The 18,250-nt window shown below is 42.6% G+C and overlaps 1 protein-coding gene across 8 annotated transcripts in view; it reads right to left on the bottom strand.

Moving 5' to 3' along the window:
* Positions 1–18,250, bottom strand: part of fmr1 (fragile X messenger ribonucleoprotein 1) — an 80,639-nt gene that overhangs the window by 36,269 nt on the left and 26,120 nt on the right. For 4 of the 8 annotated variants that reach the window (XM_086002021.1, XM_086002002.1, XM_086002052.1 and 1 more), the window contains exons 4-9: positions 10,810–10,881; positions 9,335–9,483; positions 9,082–9,175; positions 8,859–8,975; positions 2,212–2,283; positions 1,778–1,948 (exon numbers count right to left, since the gene is read on the bottom strand). In XM_086002021.1, coding sequence (XP_085858147.1) covers positions 1,778–1,948; positions 2,212–2,283; positions 8,859–8,975; positions 9,082–9,175; positions 9,335–9,483; positions 10,810–10,881 — 675 coding nt within the window. The remainder of the gene's footprint in view (positions 1–1,777; positions 1,949–2,211; positions 2,284–8,858; positions 8,976–9,081; positions 9,176–9,334; positions 9,484–10,809; positions 10,882–18,250) is intronic. The other 4 variants (XM_086002035.1, XM_086002026.1, XM_086002011.1 and 1 more) reach the window with 3 other exon arrangements.

The following is an 18,250-nucleotide window of genomic DNA, read 5'->3' on the forward strand; positions in this document are numbered from 1 at the left end:
CTTAGGTCACACTTACTCATAGAAACAGACTATATTTACTTGCTATGCTGATTATTTTAGAAATGTCTACACGTCAAACTGAAATGTAATCCTACACTAATGTTATTAACTTCACAATCCATTCCCTTATAGAGCTCCAATCTTTCGTTTTCAGGTCAGATGGTAACTGAAAGATTTTGACAAAAGGGTCTACAACCCAAATGTTAGCTTAGTTTTTTTTGAAGTGCTGACTGATCTGTGTATTTCCACAATGTTCAGTTTTTATTTATGAAGTATTCTACTTGTGGTTATTCAACCACTGCATTGCTTAAAAATTACATCATGCTACACAGGAGTAAGCGCTTTGAAAAGAAGTAACACAAAATCCAAGTTGCTCCCTGCCACCATGCTTCAATCTTCACTCAAAGGGTCGGAGGGTTGTAGACTTCTGCAACCTGACGATCTGCCAAGGCTTCATGTTGTTGGACTAGAGAAGTCTCATTAGTCTTAACCACCCCCCCCACCCCCCATTTCCCCGACATGGTGCCCCGCACTGCTACATCAAGTTTACTTCAACAGCCCCTCCCTTCGCTGCGACCTCCGCCACCAAGAAGGACAAGAGCAGCAATATCAGTGGGAGTGCAATCATAGCCAAAGCCCCCTGCAAATCACACACCATCCTGACTTTGACACACATCTTCATCTCTTTTGAACACCATCGCCACAAGGACAGCAGCGGTTGAAGAAGGTCCACCACCACCTTCGTGGAGAAACTAAGCATAGGCAAAAAAGGTAGACTTGCCAGCGTCACACACATCCCATGAACAAACAATTAAAAAAATTAACAATGCAAACAAGAGCTGTGAGAATTTGGCCAATGAAGGTAGGCAAGTTCAAATATAAAACACAGACACATTAATACTTTCTATTCAGAGTACTCCCCCCAAGCTTGCTCCATCTGTTCAATAGGCCATATTAACACAAAACAGCAAGGCCAGTTAGAATGCATTTAGAATGGTTTTGAATGTTTTGGCCTGGAGGTTGAATTGGGCTGCTCCCAACACTGGTGAATAGGCCCCCAACTCCAAACACGAAAATCTGTTAATATCAGTATCTTGACATGTATGTAATCGAATGGAAATATGGATTAAAGAACGTAAGAATTAGGAGCAGGAGTCGGCCATACAGCCCCTCGAGTCTGCTCCGCCATTCTATAAGATCATGGCTGATCTTCTAACTCAACTCCACTTTCCCGCCCTATCCTCATATCCCTTGATCCCCTTAGTGCCCAAAAATCTATCGATTTCAGGCTTGAATATACTCAACGACTGAGCATCCACAGCCCTCTTGTAGAGAATTTCAAAGATTCACAACCCTTTGAGTGAAGTAATTCCTCTTCATCTCAGTCCTAAATGGCTGAACCCTTATCCTGAGACTATGGCTCCTAGTTCTAATCTCTCCAGCCAGGGGAAACAGCCTCTCAACATCTACCCTCCAGAAAATATAGGCCCACTCTACTCAATCTCTCCTCATCCCATTTAAACATTATTACATGGCTGCTGAAGATCCATGACATGCACCAATAAAGACGAAGAGCGCGGAAACCCCAGCTATACTGGTATTTAAAATCATAATATATTTGCGCCAATGAAAAATGGCTTTATCCTTTCACCGTGTTCTTCAATTGAAACAGCTGTGTTGAATTTATTGAAATAAATGAAACTCAGCAGTTATGCCCGTGTTAATATTAAACACACACACACGCGTCCATTCATAACAGTATTCTGAAGGAACCCACCTCACCGTAGATGTGGAAAGTGCAAGTCTCTTCATCCAGTTCGATTGCAGTGACGCCCGGCACTTTCCTAGCTTGCTGGATGTTGGCTCCGTGCGTGCCGATGGCGAGGCCCATGAGGTCTTCTCGTACAACGAACTGCTCGTGGAAGCGGGACGCAAGCTGCCGAGAGCTCTAAACAAATGTAAACAAGCACAGCAGGCATAGCATCACTGGAGGCGCTGCAGCCATCATCCAACAGCATTCATCTTGGCAAATTGTTATGGCAAAACAAATAAAAGGAACCTGCCGTTTATTCCCAACTTTTCAGTTGAAGTAAGCTGCCAACAGTAGCAAGTAGCAACAAAGATTTGGGTTTTGAATCCAGTCTCCAGCTACAAGTTGCAACGAAAAAAAACTTTTAACTAGAATCTAACTTTACATAGTGCATTACTCACTTTTCTCTGCATTAAATAGTAATCTTTTCTCAGCGACATCTTATTCTGCTGGTCAGGAAACGTATAGTCCTGCTAAGAATTATGAGTAAAGGTAAACAGACAGTTTTTTTTGTCTTTATCCAAAAGAGGGATGTTAGTACTGGGAAATGAGTGTTTCCTCCCTCCCGCCCCCACCCAATTTTTGATTCAGCATCAATCCCAGAACTACGTTGTTCCATAACAGTTTTTAAAAACTTGCAGTCGTTGAGGAGGGGGACGGAAAAGGAGTGCAGGTTAGCAGAGAAGTAAAGATTACCAGCAGGGATTTGAGAGTTAGGAGTCTGAAAAGGTAAAAGAAAACAAAACCTTGTGATGAATAAGTAGCAAGACAGATACAGTCTAACAAAAATGTAGTTAGAAAGGAGTGAGTGGCAGTACATCAGAAATATAGCAAATTAGATTCATCTAGAAGGAAAAGCAGCAAGAGAAATTGGGAATTTGGGGAAAGAGGCCAGAGACATGAAATAACTGGAAACAGAGTCAAAGAATCAGTATATTATTTTGTTAATACTAGATTACCACATATATGTGATTCACCATTATGTCTGCTTCAAACTGCTTGAAAATGCACCAAATGAAGTGACAAAAAAAAAATCAGAATTTGAGACAGGCCCCAGAACCTTCTCTGACTCCAGTTATTACATAGAATTTACAGCACAGAAACAGGCCATTTGGTCAACTGGTCTATGCCAGTGTTTATGCTCCACACGAGCCTCCTCCCACCCTACCAGCATAGGTGCTACTATCCCTTTCTCTCTCATGTACCTATCTAGTTTCCCCTTAAATGCATCTCAACTACAGGTTCCACATTCTAACCGCTCTCTGGGTAAAGTAGTTTTGCTGTTGTAATGTTCAAATGCCCACTTGACATCAAATCCTGGATGAATCAAAACATATTGCAGCTCAGCAATCGGCAAAACTGAGGTTAATTTTAACTTCGGCGATGGTGTAAAGTGGGAGATATCGGATGAACTGCCTGTTGTACACCCAGCCTGATTTTTCATAGAAAAAAAAAGGGGCGGGTGTATAGCGGGTGGCAAATTACCCTCAAGGTGTCTCGCTGCTTCTCACCGGGACCTATGCCCCTGGCTGCTCACTTGGGCTGAACGAGGTGGTGTACGATTTCAGCATTCTCTTTGACCCTGCGCTGAGGTTTCTAGCCCACATCCAGTCAGTCTCAAAGACCTGCACCTCTGCAACAGCTGCCCACTACACCCCTACCTCACTCCCGAGTTTGCCGAGACCCCCAGCCTCACCACCATCCTGAGGACTGACTGACCAATACTCTCCTCACTGGCGTCCTTGCTTCCACCCTTTAAAAAAAATTCAACTAACCCTGAACTCTGTTGACCCAAATCCTCTTCAGACCCCCATCACTTCCACTGCCACCCAGTTTCAATGAATTCTTTTCAAGTTCTTTATACTCATTGTCAAAGCCCTTTGGATACTTTTTCTCAATAGTATTTTACACTAAAACAATGCAAGATTGTAAGTGATACCTTCCACATTGTTTACTGTACCAAAGTGCTTGCACAACAAGAGAAGGCATAAAATAAATATCAATATTTGAAATCGCTTCTAACTGTTTGGATGAATGATTACAAAGAAGTAAAATTCTGCAGCTCAGAGATATTGGTCTTGAATGTTAGCACATCAATGCAATGCAACGAAGAGGTGAAAAGTGGAAGTGTCAATGTTTCTGCAGCAGTGATCTTATTCACCAAGTTTAACAGTTCTGAAGCACGGTGGAGCAGTAATTATTGCAGTTTGGCAGTGATCAGCCGTTTACTGCCACAACGAGTAGGAAATGAGTCCCTCGGCTCCAAGCAAGAGACAATATAGATGTGCTGAATGGAGAATTTAGAGCCAGTGCTAGAAAAAAAGTCCATAAAAATCACACATTTTAATCAGAAGTGAATTTGATTATACAAATAGTATTAGCGAGGAGGGCAGCACAACTTGGCTCTGGCGCACATGTGTAAATCCACAAGCTTGGGAAGAGATTACACGCCAAACCAGCAGCAAGGCAAAAACAAAAATCTAGCTTTCAAATCAACAGGCAAGCAAGATTATGGGTGGTACTGGAAAGTTAAATGTGGACTTGAAGCAGTCATGGAATCCAGACTCTTGTTTGGCCTGAAGAGTGTGGATAGGGTGACAGAAGTCAAAATGGGTCCACACATCAATAACTTGGGTCAGTAACTATCGTCTCACATTATGCTTTTCCCATGCCCATTACTAAAGAGACGTAGAGACAATCGCATCTTTATGGATATGGCACACACAAGCAATATTTTGGAATTTCATACACAGCAACCAACTATTTAACCTTGTGTTCCCTCCTAAGACCTGACAGGGCCATCTAGATTCCAGGGCACACTACACCTGAAGAGGCACCACTACTGTACCAGGCACCCAACACAGAGGCAGAGCCACCTGGACCTTCACAACCTAATGAGTCAGCAACACAGAAGCACTTGGAGAATGGAGGAGTTAGAATCTACACAAGTTAAAGGTGGTTTGAAGAGGCTAGTGAAGGCATCCTAGAGCAGAGGCTCATAGTGGGAGGTAGTCATCAGTGGGCTTACCTTCAAATAGAGAGTAGTGCAACACCAGCACCAGGCACACTATGTTGGGAGAGAGGCGCTAGGCAGGATAGATACTATCTCCAGAAACCTCTACGTTTACCTTACATAATGGTATCTCATGAGATGAGACTTCCACTTGACATTTATAGTATCCTGGCTCAACAGCTGGCTGAAGTGGAAGTCTTGCTGATTCAAGGACTTGATAAAATCGGTCATTATTCTACTCTGATTGCTGCGGTGTATGATGCGAAGTCTACTATTCAAGAAAACATCTGGTAAGGGCTAGATAATCGTGAAAAAAGAATATAGTGAGTTTTGCTCACCTTATAGACACAATTGTTCTGTCTTAGTGTAAAATCAGTACAGCCATGAGGAGATAACTTAGCAACAGTCGCCAAAGTAGGGCACCTCAGGAGGAAAGACAACAGAACCAATGACGTCAAGTAATCCTGGCCACATTTCTTCTGGTGCTCCACTGGACAATAGCCCTCCACAAACACTGTTCAAGATATTGCTTTCCTTGATACTGCAAGCGCTACTGCTGATCCTTCCACTATTCGCTGCGAGTAATCTGTAGGTCCACAGTTGGATGTTCAAGTTTGTACCAGTGGTAGCGCTACTGGAAGCATTACACAAAAGGGCACCCTCACACACACATACTCCCCTGTTCAGAAGTATATGGTTTGCTCTTAAGAGGCCACAAATTCCACTCGTGCAAAGGCGGCAATACAGTTGTTCACATCGGCCGCTTGCTTGTTTCCTCAGTAATAGATGTCTGCTCAGGCATAGGGCAACAGTGAGTTTATGTATTGGGTACGGCTGCTTGTGTGACAAGTAGCTCAGCTGTGTTGGATGATTTATTGTATCCTGTAATTTTAATGTACTGTGTAATGTTTCCTATGCTGTTTTGATGGATATGCTTTCGTAACGAGATATCAGCCGGATCAGTATTTGACTATTTGCCTCGGTGGAGAAGATTCCTTTCTGTACAGCTCTTCATCTGAAAGGATGAGGTCAGCCCCCAGAGGACAAATGTCAGTGTCAACGTTGCTTGGTTTGGTAAAAATGTCCAACTTCTCAGCAGCGGCTCTGAGGTGGGCATGTCGGCAACAGGTCCACAGACCTTCTTATGTGCAAACTGGAAGGTGGCCTCTTAACTGGGTTCGAAAATCTCAGTTGATTACTCAACACCATCATCCACTCACTCCCGATGTTGGAAGGTGGCTTTGTAACTTCTGTCCCCCTTGGATGCACATATAATTCCAGTTTCCATGTTATTTGGTCCGAAAAGTTTCCCACGTGGGGCATTTCGTCCCCAAGATTATTGGTGTGCAAGGTTTCTCAAGTACATCAGCGCAGCAAGCAATGTCAAAAGTAAAATGTAAATGTTATTATCTTATTGGAACCTGCCTTGTAAGAAAGAGAAAAGAGAAAGACTTGCATTTCTATAGCGCCTTTCATGACCACCGGACATCCCAAAGCGCTTTACAGCCAATGAAGTACTTTTTTTGAAGTGTAGTCACTGTTGTAATGTAGCTAACGCGCCAGCCAATTTGTGCACAGCAAGCTCCCACAAACAGCAATGCGATAATGACCAGATAATCCATTTCAGTGATGTTGATTGAGCGATAAATATTGGCCAGGGCACCGGGGAAAACTCCCCTGCTCTTCTTCAAAATAATGCCATGAGATCTTTTATGCTCACCCGAGAGAGCAGACGGGGCCTCGGTTTAACGTCTCATCCGAAAGACGGCACCTCCGACAGTGCAGTGGTCCCTCAGAACTGGAGGGTCAGCCTGGATCTTAAGCTATAGCAACAATTGTTTTAACAACAAAGCAGGTCTTCAAAAGCAGAAGTTATCCTGTCACAACTTCTACCAAGTATCTTTTTGCTCAGATTGGAAATTAAAGTGGGTTATCAAAATTCCTGAACACATTTGCACAAATCAAGTGTACTTTAAATATTAAATATAACCAATGATTGACTACATTTTTCTCTCATTTTTTTATAATTATCTGTATACAACATACTGTGGTAACTGCCTAGTTTGCTGCAATTGTATCACAGTCGACACCTTCATTAAGTGGTCGCTCCTGTTGTAATCAATTACTAAATGTGAAAGCAACTTTCCGGTTAAACATTTCATAAGCCTAATTTTAAAATTCTAGAAGATCTCCATGGCTTTGCTCAAGGCGAGTTGCAGGATATATAATTTTATAACATTAGGGCTGCCATCAATAAAGTATGACAGGAAGTAGGTGCGACACTTAAAAGAAAGTTGTGCACCACATGTAAATCTTTTAATATTTTGCACAAATTTGTATTCATGGAGTTCTTGAGAAGCCACGTGCCCCTTATTTTTTCTTCAGTAAAGAGTGGAGCAAACAACAGCCTATAATGCATGTCTGTTCCATAACACTTAGCATCAGTGATATCAATCTCTTTAAAAAGGGTAAATCAGGGCTCCCATGCAGGTTGTTTTTTGCTCAGTTGATAAGCGTGAAACTAAAGATCCTTGGTACGATTCCTGGTCTGTACTGTGCATAGCTCAGCTGGGGTGGCAGTGGGATCTGATTCTGAAGGTTCCCAAAGATTCCTGGCGGAAACTGGATGAGGGTACATGATCAGTCTCAGCTGTAATGCTCCCATGATCAAACAGAACTGATGATCGCCGTCAAAGCTCACACAAGAAAAGTAATGCCGCTTGTGTGAGACCCCGCAGGGCTACCAGGACCCTCGGTACTACCCGAATGAGTCAGTAGCTTCAGAAGAGAAAATTGGGGGGGGGGGGGGGGAGAAGACAAAAGCTGGCAAAAATGCAAGGTACTGTACTGGAGCTTATGAGCAGATTCTGCAATATTACATAACGGGCAGAGAATATTACATGTCCAAAAGGTAGTTTAACATATTTTTAAAAAACGCACCAATATTTCATGCCAACATAAGCATTTTGAGTACCAGCACATGAAAAGTGACAAGGAAATATTCACGTAGCGTTTTGTTTCTTTTTTTTTTACAAATTGTTGATGAATTCTGGTACTTGGCATATATAACTGCATAGAATATATGCCCTTAACAGATGTTTCATGAACATTAGAACAGTGTTAAACTCCTGCCTTTACCATTACAAGCACTATACGAGTTGAAATATGCCCATTTCCTTTCATTACTAAAAGAAAAAGGTCATCTTATGGCACCAATGCTGGATTTCAGTGGACTGTCAGCGACATGATTTATAATGTAATTACAAGCTAGTGTAGATAGTATTCTTAGCTCAACACTAGGTATATTTATCACCCACACACTCCCAATATTTAAAAAGGTGCAATGTGTTACCCTTGTGCAGTTCAGAAGTACAAGCCTGTTCACTGTCATCAATAAGCTGCTATTTGCTGATGGCCAGTTTGTAATTTCTCCCATGATAATTTGGCAGGCTTTATATAACCTTGGGGGGGGGGGGGTGTTAGGCTAACCACTTATAAAACTTATAAAATTCTAACAGGACTAGACAGACTAGATGCAGGAAGGATGTTCCCGATGGCAGGGGGAGTCCAGAACCAGGGGTCACAGTCTAAGGATAAGGGGTAAGCCATTTAGGACTGAGATGAGGAGGAATTTCTTCACCCAGAGAGTGGTGAACCTGTGGAATTCTCTACCACTGAAGGCCGTGGAGGCCAATACATTAAATATATTCAAGAAGGAGTTAGATATATTTCTTAAGGCTAAGGGGATCAAGGGATATGGGGAGAAAGCAGGGAGAGGGTACTGAATTTGGATGATAAGCCATGATCGCATTGAATGGCGGAGCAGGCTCGAGGGGCCGAATGGCCTACTCCTGCTCCTATCTTCTATGTTTCTATGTAACCCCGATAAGGAAGAAAATACTTTTTTCATTGTGAAACATTTTGTCTCCTGCGTGCCAGTCTTTCACAATAAGCTTTCACTTTGGACTTTTCCCCCAAATTAGATCGGCAGAGAAAGGAACACTTAAAAAAAAAAAGCTGAACCACGCAACGTACCTCCAGCTGCTTGCTGGCCTCTTCGTTCCGCAACATCAGAGTCAACTTTGTCCGAATGCTTCTGAAGTGCATGTCGCTCAGCATGCTTGCTCGCTTTGCTGTCATTTCGCTGGTGGACTGGAGTTTTTTGCAAAGAAGTGCAGCGTTAGGGTCAAGTTGGTACAATAAAACTCAAAAATTAAAACATGATAAAAAGCACCAAGAAAGGAAATCCCACACATACCAGAACAACTAGTTGATTACTTTCTGAATCAAAGTACACACAATACGCGCCAATAGCCTTTTTAAAATCCTTATGTGCAGATTCGTTGGCACATCTAGAAATAATTGAAATACACAATTGGAAACACTGAGTGTGAGTTATTAAGACTGCAAAATACATTAAGGCTTATTAAACACTGCAACAGAGTCTAGATTTAATGTAGTAGTCATTAAATTCTTACGTTTAGTTAGTAACAAATCAAAATTTTACTTACGCACGTCTCAGGTCATCTGGGACGTCAAGTTTTATTTTGTGAAATGTGCTTTTTGTTGCAGGCTTATTAGGGTTGATAGGTCGTAGTCGTTCTACTGTGACTATTTCATTGAAAGTGGCATCACAGACAGCGTATTCTATAACATAAAACTGAATAATTTTTTTCTTTTTAAAAAAACATTTCTTTAAATTTGTGCTTTACTTCCACCTAATACTGTACACCAAAATCAGAATTAGTGATCACAATTGAAGATTCCACAAAAATACTGTATGTGGGACTGGGAAACATCTTACTGTACTGCTCAATGCAGACCATAACTACAGGAAACTCTTTTTTATCCAGCACCGACGGGACCGGCGTGGTGCCGGTTTATCAAAAAGTCCGGATTACAGAGAGGTATTGTAAAAGGTACGAGAGCCACAGATCCAGGCGTCCCTGTTGCTATGCAACAGGTGCAGGAACCCCAGCCACAAGATCCAGGCGTCCCTGTTGCTATGCAACAGGTACAGGAACCCCAGTTACAGGGCCACTGATCCAGGAACGGCCACTGATATGAAGTAAAACTTACCTGAATCTACTCCTGAATTTTGCCGGTTAAGAGATTTCCGGTTATTTAGGTGCCGGTAAATCAAGAGTTTCCTGTACTAGGTTACATTTGGAATGCATTGTTGGGACCCTAACCCAATATATGCCATCTAACCTGTGCCTCATCAGGCCCTAAAAAGCTTGATAAAAGATCAGGAGCAACATGGGATACTTTATTTCCTCAACACAATCACTTTCCACTGTTACTCCCGTTTACTTTTAGAAGTCATTTCTATGCAAATTTTAGACAAGCATTTTGCAAACCAACCAATGCAAACGTCAAATTAGAAAGGAGAATGATTTTATTAACCAAGTGTAAACCTCAGCCCCAAGTCCGACAACTCGACCAATTTTTAGTTATAATACGGAGGACAGGCAGTACGCCACTAACTCAATTCGCACTAAATGGCCACCGCTACCCGTCATCAGTAACTAGCATGCCTACCCACACAGCAGTTTCCACTACCTACCTATCCATTGCATGGAATGATTTGTGAAAATGTGGACAAAATAAAAGCTTTAAGAAAGCAGTTCCCCACGTGAAGGTGCCACCAGTATCAATTTCCTGCCGGCTTGTAGCATGAAGAGGATTTAATTCCACAAGTCCACAGAAAATGACATGCAGGATGAAAACAAATTTACAAAATATAGAGGAACAGCAATTAAAGTCATTTCAAACATGCATTTTTGCAAAACCTAACATGCAGTATCTGCAGAATAAAAAAGAAATTGTATAAAACAAATATTTTACAGCAATTTCAAATCTTTGATTTAAAAAAAATTGGAACCTAATCAGCAATATTAAAATGTAATCAATGAAAGTAATCAATGAAATTAATCATGATATTAAACATTGAAACCTGAATATATAAGCGTAACAAATTTCTTACTTCACCCTTCATCATTCTAACTTTTGCCAACCACCAGCCGCAAGGTTCTTTTTCATTTGCTCGAGAATACACCTGAGAAAAGAATTACAACCACTGCTTTAGACAGGAAATCACAAAGAAGTTTTGCAAAGGACAAAAAACTGGATGCACTTTCCAAGTTGATAAAAGTTTAGATTATTTACAAAACTAACAAAGTCAGAAATGTACTTAATGCAGAAAACAAAACAAAGGAGGGGGTGGAGTCCTCCACCTTTTTGAATGTCCAAGTATATGCTGTGAAAGCATTGTGGCAATACTGCTAAAGACAATTCGTTCATTGTTTAAAAAAAAAGACGAGTTGATCTCCCATGACATTACTCAAGGCAAAACTAAAAAAAAAACTTCAACAATTGGCACTTGTTCTCCAAATATTTATCAGTCTTTGTTTTTCACGCTATCCCTACACGCTTCCCAATCATTTCTTATTGTATTTATCCAGGTGTCTCCGAATCTCCTCACTTTAGTTTTTGTGCAAGTCTCTCAATTGCACTGGCACGTAATACTTTACTGCTGTGCTCAATTTTTAATCTTGGCTTTTATAATGCACAGGGTAACCAACAAGATGGTCGGCAGCATCAGGGGTGGGTACCAGGCGGGAAAGGCTGTCCAGGAACATGCAGGTGAGAAAGCGGGGTGTCAGACTGGTAGGAGTAATCAGGGATGGGACCTGGCTTTGACTCTTGGATGACAGTGGACAGCGGGAGTGCTTGTAGGATATGGGTTCTGGGAAATCAGGTTTGGTATTCTAGAAGGATGAGAAGTCAACTTGAGGTAGGGCCTGGGAATTAGGTTTGGAAACGTAGAAAGTGATTAGAGAAGGAAATGGGCAAAGCTGCATGAGTTGGGGCTGGAATTGGGGCAATGATTGAGGCAGTGCTTCTGATACCACCTGCTACAACTGATTGAAATCCTAGGATGAGGAAGGACAGTCACGGTTTCCCCATCCCCTTGTCTCTGCCACCCGACTGTGCTTTGTGACTCTCCTCCACCACCATCTTGGGCTTGGAATGGCTGCCGGGTTTCTGCTGCAGGATGGCTAAATCCTGGGGTCCTGGTCACAGCCATCGGGAGCCCGCCGACTCCTCAGTGGCCACGGAGGTCACTCAAAAAAAACCACACAAAGTCTGGGAGGTATAGTCTATTTTAGGTCTGTTCCTGGGACACATAGAAACATAGAGGATAGGAGCAGGAGTAGGCCATTCGGCCCCTCGAGCCTGCTCCGCCATTCAATGAGATCATGGCTGATCATCCAAACTCAGTACCCTGTCCCGGCCTTCTCCCCACAGGAGAAAAGATACGAGAAATTTGACTGGTTCCTTTTATTTATTGGTTGCGTTTTAGTGAACAGAAGCAAAGTACACAGCAATTGAGCGCCTTTCTTTAAGCAGATAGTGATTTGTAATTAGTTCAAATGTCCCATTCACTCAATCAAATCAGCATGCCTCACACTTTACAGATTTTCGTACACTGTATGGACATTTTCTGCCCTTACTGACAAGCACGAGATACAAAACTTTTTGACAGATGGATTTATTTTAAAAGATTTTAAACACTTAAAAACAATCCCTGCTGGGGTTTGGTGCAATGGATTAGCAGACTGCTCTTTCACCTCCAGGTGCCGAGGGGTCACCAATGCAGTGCAGAAATGACAATTTTCACAGTTGCTGGTTTATCGTGACTAAGTACAATTCCATTTTTATTCCATAAGAGAATCTTAGAATTTTTAAATGCACGTTTGGAGGAAATCATATTCCAGGATTGTACTAATTTATCACTGGAAACAAGTGACCTTCCCTATGTCTTGTGTGGCAAATGGGCTTGGTAGAGTATAGTTACGGTACTGAACTAGCAACTCAGAGGTTGTGATTTCAAATTCATAGGATTACATAGGATATACGGCACAGAAACAGGCCATTCGGCCCAACCAGTCCATGCCGGCGTTTATGCTCCACTCGAGTCTCCTCCCGTCTTTCCTCATCTAAATCTATCAACATAACCCTCTGTTCCCTTCTCCCTCATATGCTTGTCCAGCCTCCCCTTAAATACATCTATACTATTCGCCTCAACCACTCCCTGTGGTAGCGAGTTCCACATTCTCACCACTCTCTGGGTAAAGAAGTTTCTCCTGAATTCCCTGTTTGATTTCTTGGTGACTATCTTATATTGATGGCCTCTAGTTCACAGAAATCACAGAAACCCCACAGTGCAGATAGAGGCCATTTCGGCCCATCGAGCCTGCACCGACACATATCCCACCCGATCCCCGTAACCCCTACACCAACACATATCCCACCCGATCCCCGTAACCCCTACACCAACACATATCCCACTCTATCCCCGTAACCCCACGGATTTAATCCCCCTAACACTAAGGGTCAATTTATCATAGCCAATCAACCTAACCCGCACATCTTTGGACTGTGGGAGGAAACCGGAGCACCCGGAGGAAACCCACGCAAACACGGGGAGAATGTGCAAACTCCACACAGACAGTCACCCGAGGCCGGATTCGAACCCGGGTCCCTGGCGCTGTGAGGCAACAGTGCTAACCACTATGCCACCGTGCTGCTCTTCCCCACAAGTGGAAACACTCTCTCTGTATCCACTCTATCAAAACCTGTCATAATTTTGAAGACCTCTATTAGGTCACCCCTCAGCCTTCTTTTTTCAAGAGAAAAGAGACCCAGCCTGTTCATCCTTTCCTGATAATTCCATCATGACAAGGTGTGCAAGTGAATTGAATAAATCTGGTTGTGTGGCAAAGCCACCAATGGACTCCTGTACAAATGTATAACTGTCTTTAACAGAGTGCTACAGCACCTACGTTTGTTTACTGCATGTAAATAGCCTTTCTGGATAAGTCCCAGAATCAACGCGATGACATCATCACATTGGTCACGTGATGCCCCGAACGGCGGGAAACGTGATGACGTCATGACGTCTGAGAGTGGGAGGTTCCCAATCCAGACCTCGTAAAACCAGCGCCTGAAAAGACCTGTTTACTGTTGCTCCTGCATGCCTTTGTTTTGTTCTTTAGTTTTAATTAAACTTCGTTTATTTATCGAACTGACTCGACCTCAGTACTTTAGTCGGGGATCGGTCGATCCCTACAGTTGTAAGCCATATACTTGAAAAAGAAAATGTTGCAGTGCTATGTGGAAAGTGGGACTAATTGGACAGCTCTTTCGGAGAGCTGGTATGGGTACGATGGACTGACTGGCCTCATTCTGTGCTGTCATATTCTATGGTAATTTGTGGGCCAGCACCAGAAAAATGGCCACACGAGCCACCATATTGTTTTAAAAACCCAAGAGATTCACCAATGCCCACCAAAGATGAGAATTTGCCATCAGGACTTGCTCTGGACTCCAGTTTTCCCATCTGCACTTAACTCAATATCTCAAGTCATTCAATTGTGAAAAAAATCAAATTACGCAAGATGGTGGCATACCACCACCATTTCAGGTTAACAAATGCAGCCTTGTCCATACCCAGAAAAAAGAAAAAATGCAAAGGGACTACTATTCCCCTATAATCAGGGTCACTGACTTATGCTCACTAAATAAATCAACAGGGATTGTGTGTGAAGACCTATGGCTTTGTCCATATTTCGAAATGAATTGGCAGTCTCAAAAGGCACAGGCATGGCTGGTGTGCAAAATGGAAACGTTCAATGGTACAGTAACAGTGCTGCTCTAGTTAAAGCATTGTGTTAGCACAGAGGGAGCTTTATTAGGCAGCCGACTCGCGTTACATGCAAACTGGAAGTGCTAGGTGTTAACAGTGACAAACAAATAAAAAAGGTCCCCTTCCCCCCCCCAGTGTTTATCAGTACAAAGAAAACGTACACGAGTTTCTCCGGCATTCCCGTAGACACCCCCGGGGAGAACCCAGTGGAAATTCTACCCCGTATTTTCTTCTCCAGAAGATATACTGTGCATTACACTAGGTAATGCAAAATGTATTATTCTGCTCTTCAGATAGAGCCGAGTGTAAGCCATACAGCCCTTCAAGGCCACGAAGGGATAAATGTTCCATAGGCATATCATGAGATCAATTCAGGCTAACTGTTCCAGGGTCTCCCTATTGCTGGAAAGTTTAGCAGGTGCTTGTAAATCCCTAGAACAAAGCAGGAGGAAGTAACTTTTTATAAAAAAAAGAAGACAGGTAACCCAGAAATTTGCATGCATGATAAAAAAATAAGATGCCTGATGTGCAATAGGTAGACAGATATACAGGTTTCTAAACTTTTATTGTACAAAGACTTAAATACTGTTCCACTCGTTCAGACTTGGCTCCCTGCCCAGATCTGAAGCACTAATTGTTACAGCGAGTCAACGTTTGATACATTAGGAGGGAAAACTTGTGAAAATTATGAAAGTCACAAAATATTCAACATGGTTCTATATTTAATAAAATCGGTACTGGTTGTATTAAATGTTCAGCTGCTATCTCAGTCATATAACCCCCATGTTCCTTTTAAGTGCAGAAATCAACTCAAGCTGCAATAATTTGAACCAAAACAATGCTGCAGCAGTGAAGATGTTAGATTCTGCTCCTGACCAGAGTCTCATTCCCAATTTTCTGGCCTTTAAAATATCAGTAGTCAGAAAATTAAAAGCAGCTCAAATCAGACCAATCTGCACTGGGAATCCATACCGGGAACTATGTTGATGCTTATGCTTCCTTGATTATTGTCAGCACTTCCCAATGTATAGCCCATCCCTATCTCTGTAACCTCCTCCAGCCCCCTGATCTCTGCACTCCTCCAATTCTACCCTCTTACACATACCCGATATTCAATGCTTCACCATTGGTGCCTTCAGCTGCCTCGACCCCAAGCTCTGGATGTCCCTCCACCTCTCTCTCCTCATTTAAGAAGCCCCACAAAACGTAGCTCTTTGACCAAGCTATTGGTCAGCTGCCCCAATACCCCCTTATATGGTTTGGTGTTAAATTTTGTTTGATAATGCTCCTGTGAAGCAGCCCGTGACGTTAAAGGCGTTATATAAATGCTATTTGTGGTTGTTCTAACCCACGCATCTTTACAACATAGGAACATGAGTAGGCCATTCAGCCCCTCGAGCCTGCTCCACCATTCAATGAGATCATGGCTGATCTGCGACCTAACTCCATATCCCTTAATACCTTTGGTTAACAGAAAGATAGCAATCTCCAATTTAAAATTAACAATTGATCCAGCATCAATTGCTAATTGCGTTAGAGAGTTCCAAACTTCTATCACCCTTTGTGTGTAGAAGTGTTTCCTAACTTCACTCCTGAAAGGCCTGGCTCTAATTTTTAGACTTTGCCCCCTAGTCCTTGAATCCCCAACCAGCGGAAATAGTTTCTCTCTATCTACCCTATCTGTTCCCCTTAATATCTTGAAAACTTCAATCAGATCACTAAGGTGTCACTAAGCAAATGGGGATATTCAACCAGCCCGACAACTTGTGAATGTGGAACTGAGGCACAGACTATGCAACATCTCCTGCAATGCCCATCGTTAGAGGAACCCTGCACTGTTGCAGATCTTGCCGAATCCAACAAGAAGGCGCAAAATGTGTCCAGTTCTGGCTGGGCTATGTATAGACTGTCCGTGGACACGATAAGAAGAAGACCCCTTAACTTTCTAAATTCTAGGGAATACAACCCTAATTTGTGTAATCTCTCCTCATAATTTAACCCTTGAAGTCCAGGTATCATTCTGGTAAACCTGCGCTGCACTCCCTCCAAGGCCAATATATCCTTCCTAAGGTGTGGTGCCCAGAACTGCTCACAGTGCTCCAGGTGTGGTCTAACCAGGGTTTTGCATAACTTCGACCCCCTTGTATTCTAGTCCTCCAGATATAAAGGCCAACATTCCATGAGCCTTTTTGATTATTTCCTGTACCTGTCCGTGACATTTTAATGATCGATGTACATGGACCCTCAAGTCTCTTTGGACCTCTACTGTTTTTAGCCGTTCACCATTTAGAAAGTACCCTGTTCTATCCTTTTCAGGTTCAAAGTGGATGACCTCATATTTGCCTACATTGAAGTCCATTTGCCACAGTTTTGCCCATTCACTTAATCTGTCGATATCCCTTTATCGGGGGTAATATATTAGCATGGATAGAGGATTGGCTAACTAACAGAAAACAGAGATTCGGGGTAAATGGGTAATTTTCAGATTGGCAAACTGTAACTAGTGGGGTGCCACAGGGATCAGTGCTGGGGCCTCAACTATTTACAATCTACATTAATGACTTGGATGAAGGGACCGAGTGTACTGTAGCCAAATTTGCTGATGATACAAAGATAGGTGGGTTAGCAAGTTGTGAGGAGGACACAAAGAGTTCGCAAAGAGATATAGATAGGTTAAGTGAGTGGGCAAAAATTTGGCAGATGGAGTATAATGTGGGAAAATGTGAGGTTATCCACTTTGGTAGGAAGAATAGAAGAGCAAAATATTATTTAAATGGAGAGGGACTACAGAATGCTGCGGTACAGATAGATCTGGGTGACCTTGTACATGAAACACAAAAAGTTAGCACGCAGGTACAGCAAGTAATTAGGAAGGCAAATGGAATGTTGGTGTTTATTGCAAAGGGGATGGAGTATAAAAGCAGGGAAGACTTGCTACAACTGTACAGGGCAGTGGTGAGACCACACCTGGAGACCTTATTTAAGGAGGGATATACTTGCATTGGAGGCTGTTCAGCGAAGGTTAACTAGGTTGATTCCTGAGATGAAAGGGTTGTCTTATGAGGAAAGGTTGAGCCTATACTCATTGGCATTTAGAAGAATGAGAGGTGATCTTATTGAAACATATAAGATTCTGAGGGGGCTTGACAGGGTAGATGCTGAGAGGATGTTTCCCCTCGTCGGGGAATCTAGAACTGGGGCATAGTTTCAGGATAAGGGGTCGCCCATTTAAGACGGAGATGAGGAGGAATTTCTTCTCTCAGAGGATCGTGAATCTTTGGAATTCTCTACCCCAGAGAGCTGTGGAGGCGGAGTCATTGAATATATTCAAGACAGAAATAGGCGTATGTTCTTTGTAATTTTCTGCTTCCATCTACACTGCCTACAAATGCACCGATCTTTGTGTCTTTGGCAAATTTGGATATCTGACTTTCTATGCCATCATCTAAGTCATTAATAAATACTGTGAATAGTTGAGGCCCCAATGAATAGTTGAGGCCCCAATACAGATCCCTGCGGGACACCACGAGTCACCTCCTCCCAATTTGAGTACCTACCCATTATCCCTACTGACCGTCTCCTGCCGCTCAGCCAATTTCCTAACCAGGTCAATAATTTGCCCTCAATTCCGTGGGCTTCTACCTTAGTTAACAGTCTCTTATGTGGGACTTTATCAAATGTCTTCTGGAAGTCCATATTAATAACATCCCTAGAC

The sequence above is a fragment of the Somniosus microcephalus genome, chromosome 1 (assembly GCF_052327205.1).
Source record: "Somniosus microcephalus isolate GS21.2 chromosome 1, FLI_Smic_1.0, whole genome shotgun sequence".
Classification (NCBI taxonomy): Eukaryota; Metazoa; Chordata; class Chondrichthyes; order Squaliformes; family Somniosidae; genus Somniosus; species Somniosus microcephalus.